At 40.8% G+C, this 6,715-nt stretch overlaps 2 protein-coding genes across 3 annotated transcripts; one reads left to right on the top strand and one right to left on the bottom strand.

Moving 5' to 3' along the window:
• Positions 1–1,481: 1,481 nt before the first annotated feature.
• Positions 1,482–4,329, bottom strand: rfesd (Rieske (Fe-S) domain containing). Its single transcript, XM_052076753.1, has 4 exons — positions 4,214–4,329; positions 2,148–2,305; positions 1,918–1,952; positions 1,482–1,784 (listed from the first exon to the last, which is right to left on the bottom strand). The coding sequence occupies exons 1-4, from the start codon at positions 4,312–4,314 to the stop codon at positions 1,482–1,484; spliced, it is 597 nt and encodes a 198-aa protein (XP_051932713.1). The 5' UTR covers positions 4,315–4,329.
• An 18-nt stretch (positions 4,330–4,347) lies between these two features.
• nudt2 (nudix (nucleoside diphosphate linked moiety X)-type motif 2) lies at positions 4,348–6,219 on the top strand. Of its 2 annotated transcripts, XM_052076754.1 has the most exons (4): positions 4,367–4,472; positions 4,863–5,002; positions 5,536–5,662; positions 5,850–6,219. In XM_052076754.1, exons 3-4 carry the CDS (start codon positions 5,536–5,538, stop codon positions 6,170–6,172), a joined length of 450 nt encoding a protein of 149 aa, XP_051932714.1. In that variant the 5' UTR covers positions 4,367–4,472; positions 4,863–5,002; the 3' UTR covers positions 6,173–6,219. The 2 variants fall into 2 exon arrangements, with proteins under 2 accessions (XP_051932715.1, XP_051932714.1); XM_052076755.1 differs by lacking the exon at positions 4,863–5,002 and having other exon boundaries at positions 4,348–4,472.
• Positions 6,220–6,715: the final 496 nt, after the last annotated feature.

Here is a 6,715-nt window from a genome sequence, read left to right as displayed (position 1 = left end):
AGAGAGAGACAGAGAAAGACAGAGAGAGAGACGGAGAGAGAGACGGAGAGAGGGAGAGAGAGAGAGAGACAGAGAGAGAGACGGAGAGAGAGACGGAGAGAGAGAGAGATGTGTGTGTGGGGGGGGGGGGGGGGTTGAAGCAGTTGCTTGACTCAGCAAAGACTCAACGAGCGTGCAGAGCTCTAATTTACTGATGGTTTATGTAGCTTAGGGTTAATGGGGAAAAGGGGAGCTTTCACCATCACAATTGACTACAGATGTAGGGGCCAAATAATAACATTTACATCTCACACAAAAATAAGCTCTCACACTCACGAACCCCCCCTCTAACACAATCTCAGATTCCAACCAAAAAAACACACACACAGACTGACGAATGAACCTCCCTCACACAGCAAAAAATGAAAAGAAAAAAAACTCACACATGCTGAAACTTCTGACAAAAAGCTGCAAAAAAATCTCATTAAACAAAATCTCACTACAAAAAAATTCTGACCCAAAAAAGTGTGACGAGCACTGCTCAGCCCCCCACCCCCTCCTCACCACGTACCTCCAGCCCTACGGGTTGGATCAGACCTGGTCCTACGTATGGACACATAGCTCAAGATATGGCCAAAAAGGTAACATACAGGAATGACAAAGTGAAGACCATTAGCTGATCAAGAAATGAAATATAAAATAGCCCTCGTGGACCTTTTAAATGTGATAATAACATCTGGCCATTCCTCTAGAAATAGTCTCCTGTGCTTCCACTACATTTTTATTAAAGAACAAAATCCTAAAGGTCTAATTAGCCTCTTGTGTTATTCATAGCAGCACTACATGCAGTCAAACGTCTTAGGCCGTATCCTCCCATCTGTTGTCTTTAGCTCTCCTCCAGACTGACCTCAAAATACCAGCTAAGCGCTGCAGCCCTTCGTGAACCATGAATTTGACAACATAATTACACGGCAATATTTCACATGCCTTAACTTTTTGACTGTGGTCCGCTGCATGCCCTCAACAACCCAGGCCCCAAATCTTGATTGTATTCAAAGTGTCACATAATCATAAACTCGCTAGAGATCAGCCCATCAAATAAAACATTTTGCAAGCACATTTCCGAGCCGTACACGATACCGAGGCAATTCATCACATCACTGCTACGGATCCTAAGACACATATCATTATGATTGCCATGACTACAATACTGGCTGTATGTTTTTAATTAACGTACTCACACAGGAAGAGACCATTTTTCACCTTATAGATCATATAAGTCATTGGATCCCATCAATTCAGTGAATAAGCAGTATGCATGAGGAGAATGAAGATGCATAAAAGTTGAGTGATGAGCTCTATACATGGTGTCTCTAAGACAGCCAATGAAATGAAAGTAAAGGAACATTATTTTACACAGTCTCCATGCATATGCAACCCCCACGCAGAGGAGGTCAGAAGTCATGTTTCCATTCTGATTCTGATTCTGATTCTGATTCTGATTAAGAGGATTCCATCCCCTCATCGGCCTCAGCCTCGGCCTCAGCTTTGGCCCTTTTTTCTTTGCCCTCTTCTCCCTGGTAGTAGTCTGACTCGATCCATCCGGGCATCTTCGAGAGCTCCACATAGACGTCCCCGTTGGTATCTGTCACTGTGTGGACCCGCTGCTTCACTCCTTTTGAGAACCATTTGGGCATAGGTGGCTTTTGGGTCTTGTCTATGGTCTTGCATAAACCTTCCCCTGTGGCGAGAGAAATCTTGTACTTGTGTTTGGGGCAAATTATGCACAGCGTGCCACCTATTTCCTGTGTGGTGAGAAAAAAAAAACTCATCTAACTTGCTTTTTTTTTTCCTTTTGCTGATGAGCACACGTGAGAGGCAAATCTTGTACAAATGAGATTGTGTCTGCATATCTTAGAAAGAAGCTCCAAGTCTCACTTCAATGTCTCCAGTCTGCAGTTTTCCACCAGCATCTATTCAAAAAGGTAGATGATCAGAAAAGGTGAATACAGTATTCCAAAACAAATCAACCAACTGATACATCATCAACAAGCAAGAGTCTGGCGTGAGTTTAAAAAAAATAAAAATTTGTTATGACTCTATCAGATTTGCAATGGCATCTCTCGAAGCAACTTGATTGACGTCTCCACTGCAAAAAGTGCACTCACGATAGCAGTAAGAGTCCAAAGCATAGAAGCCTCCCTGGTGGTAGAGGATCAGCACATCCCGACCCTCCAGTGTTTTGAATGTGCGCTTTGCGTTCATCAAGTCGTCTCTCTTCCCCACAAAATGGCGCCCTTCCCGTGGCTCATTCATCTCCATGGCTCTGCAGAAATAGTCGTAATTATATTTTGGAACAGTATTTACAAGCTTGTATGTCTACTTTTATTTACTGCAGTGGTGACGGTCATGGGAGGTCAGGCTAAACACCATCAGAGGCAGTGATCTACATTTACAATTTGAATGATGAAATGTCCTTCAGGAAATTGTGGTAATTTATTCGCCAGGATATTTTTTTTATACTTTGTATTTTCTTTCTTCACAGTATTTTCTTCATTTTGAAGTGACGGTCTTGGCTGTAAAGCCGTCAGTTGGGGATGTTAGCTTTCAATTGGCCAATGAGATTTCAGCCTCGGTCGTATGTGCTCCTATGACAGTGTACTCCGCCCAGGACTTTCAGAATCTGTCGTGATGCCCCAACTTCAATTTTATTAGAAATGAAAGGACATATAATCTATCTATAATCAATCTGATTTCATGTTTGTCTTCAGTGTCAGCTGCGGCAAGCGAGTTGGCCCTTGATGATGTCAGCCTTTTTCTATCCTCAGATTGTTTTTTTCAGAGCAAAAGTTGTTACAGACAACTTCAACTAGCGATCGATATGTAATAATATGTTTAATAATCAGCTCCTCTGGTGAGTGCGATGCATTTTAAAGCAAATGCAACATGTGACATGACATCACTGTTGATTTTGAACTGCTGGTGCAGCGATATGGCAGCGCATAGGGGCTGAAATCTGTTAAAACAGAAAAACAAATTAATAAAAATGCAAAGTCCCCATAGGCATGGAAATGCAATTAAATTGGTGGAAGAAATATTGGTGGAAGAAAAAATCGGAGACAAACATTAGATTTTGGGCTATCAAAGTGTGTCGGTGCTTCTGATCCTGTTTAGGCAAGCAGAGAAGGCCTTGCTGTCCCTGACCATCCACCACTGAAGCTTTTAAAAGCAAAGTCATTTATAATTGAGCAGACACTAAAAACTGAGCAAAATTACAGCAAATGTCCTTTTTCCTCCCACACAAACGAGAAAATAACTTCACTACCGAGACATCGCCATTCATGACCTACATTATAGAGACAAGTAAACCACATCACACACATTGCATTCTGCTGTCATCCATCCATCCAGAACTACAACCAGAATTCCATGTGTAGTCTTTGTGACGATATCCTATAAATATCTTGATGCAGGAGACTCTGACCCCCAAGAATCATTCATGTAGTGGAATAATGAGCACTCAGTGCAGGCTGAGTAAACACAGTAGTACGAATGAAAGTTGCATGTAAGGAAGCCTCCAGCCAAATTGTTAGAGGAATTACATAACATGAGGGAAAGACCATGAAAAAATAATGTCTTTTGATCTAGAATTCTATTAGCTTTTCTACAGGTGTCTATAAAGTATGAGTATATGGTAAAATAAAATCATATACCTCTTATAATAAAATAATTGTATTCAATGGTAATGTTGAGAAATAAAATTTTCAACATGATTTCCATCATTTTTAATGCATAATTTGATGCACTTTGCAAAATTCAGATGAACTCGATGGAATAGGTCTGCATTGCGGTTGAAGGTCTGGCGAATGAGGGGGCCACTCTAATCTCGGACTGTATGTACTCATACTTTGTGGACACCCTGAATATCATTCATCCTATTCAACGTCATGGAGAGCTGAAGCGTATCCCAACTAACTTCACGCAAAAGCCAGACTACGCCCGCCAGTCACACACAAGGCACATACTTTATAGACAGACAACCACTCACATCATCACTGAGTGGGAAGTGAACCCACTATGCCGACAGCAGAGTTAGGCCAATGTACTACTGCACTGTCAACGAGGTTACATTTAAATATGTCCTGCAAACACATACAGAATGTAGCAGTCTACCTGTCCAGAATTATTATATTGTAAATTTTTTTGTCATTATTTTGCTTGAGAATGAAAATACCTCTCCTTACTTTTAACTTGAGCAGCTCCTCCGTGTACCTTGTGCGAAGCCCGGCAAATATATGGCTCACAACTCCACACTGTGTGGGAAGGAGGCCTCATATTTGTTATCTTCAGACACACGCTGCTTTCAGAGGCTCTTATCAACACTCTCTATCACTCTTCTGTTTCCTCCATGCACAACAGCTTTAGCTGTTTTAGTTGTCGATGAAAATTCAAGAATATATACGATGATAATGATGATGGAAACTAAAATCTAGGTAAATGAACATGATTTTTTTGCCTATCCTTTCCAGGGCACATCAGTTTGACCCGCAGCAATTGAAACTGAATTTTTAGTTGATGGTAATGTTAAGATGTGAGTGACTTTATGTGTGTTTATAGACTTCCTTAATCACCGAAATATATTTTTCACATGTTTTATATAGCTTGTCAAATTTCACCTAAAAAATTAAGTAGTCTCCTAATTAAGTAGTACAAGTATAAGTTATTATGTTGTTTAATTTATTTTTTGTTTAAAAAGCAGGAAAATCATTAAACAGACACAGCACACAACCACACACACACACACACACACACACACACACACACACACACACACACGCACGCACGCACGTGTACTCAAATTAGATATATAATTTTTATTTTAGATGCAGTTTAACAAAGCAGAACCTTTTCATCTGTTCTCGCATCATCCCGGACTTTTTTCGAGGTGCACTTGTGCTCTGTGTCTTCATGCCGATAAGAAACAAGCCAAGAGAAAGCAAACGCAAACCTCACTAGTTGAATCGTAAGTTTCACGACTTTTTTACCATATACAATTTGATGCATATCTTCAAGCCTGCAATGTGCATAGTACCAAAGAAAACCGAGCATGTTTAATCCAACAAGCTCGATCAGACAGATAACGAGAACGAAAAGTACAGTTACTTTGAGCGGGAATTTTTTATGCAAAATAAATTCTTCCGCTTTACAATGAGAAACTGAAATTAGCTTTTGGTATTGCTGAATATTTGGTGAATTTATTCAACCTCATACTGTTTTTTTCTATTTTAGGGTTTAGTAAATCTATACTACTGCTACTCAAAGGTTACATTCATATCTCTGGTCAAAATTCTAAAAAGGGACCTGATCGGCCCCGTCAGTGCGTTCATGTACATTTACTGTCCAATCAAAATAATAAGCAGTGCGTTGAATGACCGTTTTGTGGTACGTGTGAAACTGTGAATATTGCATTGTCGCCCTGCTTGTAGTTGTCATAGCGTGACGACTTTGAACCTCGCTCTTATGCGCGCTAATGTGTAGCTTATTCTATAACACAAGATGGCGCTGCGAGCCTGTGGCTTCATTGTGTTTCGACGTCTTGCAAGTTGTGCTCCTCCACACGACCCTATCGAGTACCTCCTCTTGCAGACCTCATATGGAGAGCACCACTGGACCCCACCCAAGGGTAAAAAATACAAAACATGCTTTACCCTCATCAATGGCACTCTTAGTGTGGTAATAGTGTTTTCCTAAAGCTTTACACGCATACTCTACTTATAAAAAGTGACTACCTGTTGAAATGTTTAGACAGTATTTATTTGAACATTTCCAAAACCTCAGAGTTTAAGTGAAAAGCATTTGTTCACCATCAGGCCACGTGGACCCAGGTGAGGATGACCTCACCACAGCTCATAGAGAGACCAAGGAAGAGGCGGGGCTTGGCACAGAGGATCTTCAGATAATCGAGGGATTCCTGAAGGAGCTTCGCTATGAGGTCAGAGGCCGACCCAAGGAGGTGCTGTACTGGCTGGCCGAGCTCCGAGACCCGGGGACGAAGGTCACTTTGTCCAGTGAGCACCAGAACTACCGTTGGGCCCGGTTGGAGGACGCCTGCAATCTGGCCCAGCACAAAGACATGCAGGACACTCTGAGAGCAGCACACAGATACTTGGAGGCTCAGCGGGACAAGCAGTGACCTCATTGAGGAGAGGGTTCAAGCACAGTTTTTCCCATACTAGAAAGTTTAAATCGAGATCTAACCACACAGCTGGACACGATAACCACACGGGAGAAATAAGAACAACAAAAGTTATGTTATTCCGCTATTTTAAAGCAGCAATTTGTATTGAATTACAGAATGTGTAATTTTGCTGGTGAGTGTGACAGTTGCTTTTAAGGCCTTTATTTGTTTGAATGTATTTTTGTGATTTGTTTTTTTAAATTAATTATATGATATTATATGAACACTACTGTATAAATAGAAAATAAAAAAATAAAATATATATTACAATATACGTTGTGTGCTGCGGCCTTTGTTAATGTTACTGAGCTGTGTGCAATGTTTACCAATCATTGTACTCTATTCCCAGTTTTCTTTGTTAGTCATCCCATTTATGTTTCTCTCTGTATATAAATTTACTAATAGCCCCAAATCGTTTTTTTTAACACCTCACAACTGCAAGGGAAGCCGGGGAGAAAAAGAAAATCTCAACCTTTTCCTCAAGCATGGGGAGAACAT

Source organism: Hippocampus zosterae, chromosome 9, assembly GCF_025434085.1.
Source record: "Hippocampus zosterae strain Florida chromosome 9, ASM2543408v3, whole genome shotgun sequence".
In the NCBI taxonomy this organism is placed as follows: domain Eukaryota; kingdom Metazoa; phylum Chordata; class Actinopteri; order Syngnathiformes; family Syngnathidae; genus Hippocampus; species Hippocampus zosterae.
This window is presented reverse-complemented; position numbering and strand designations above follow the sequence as displayed.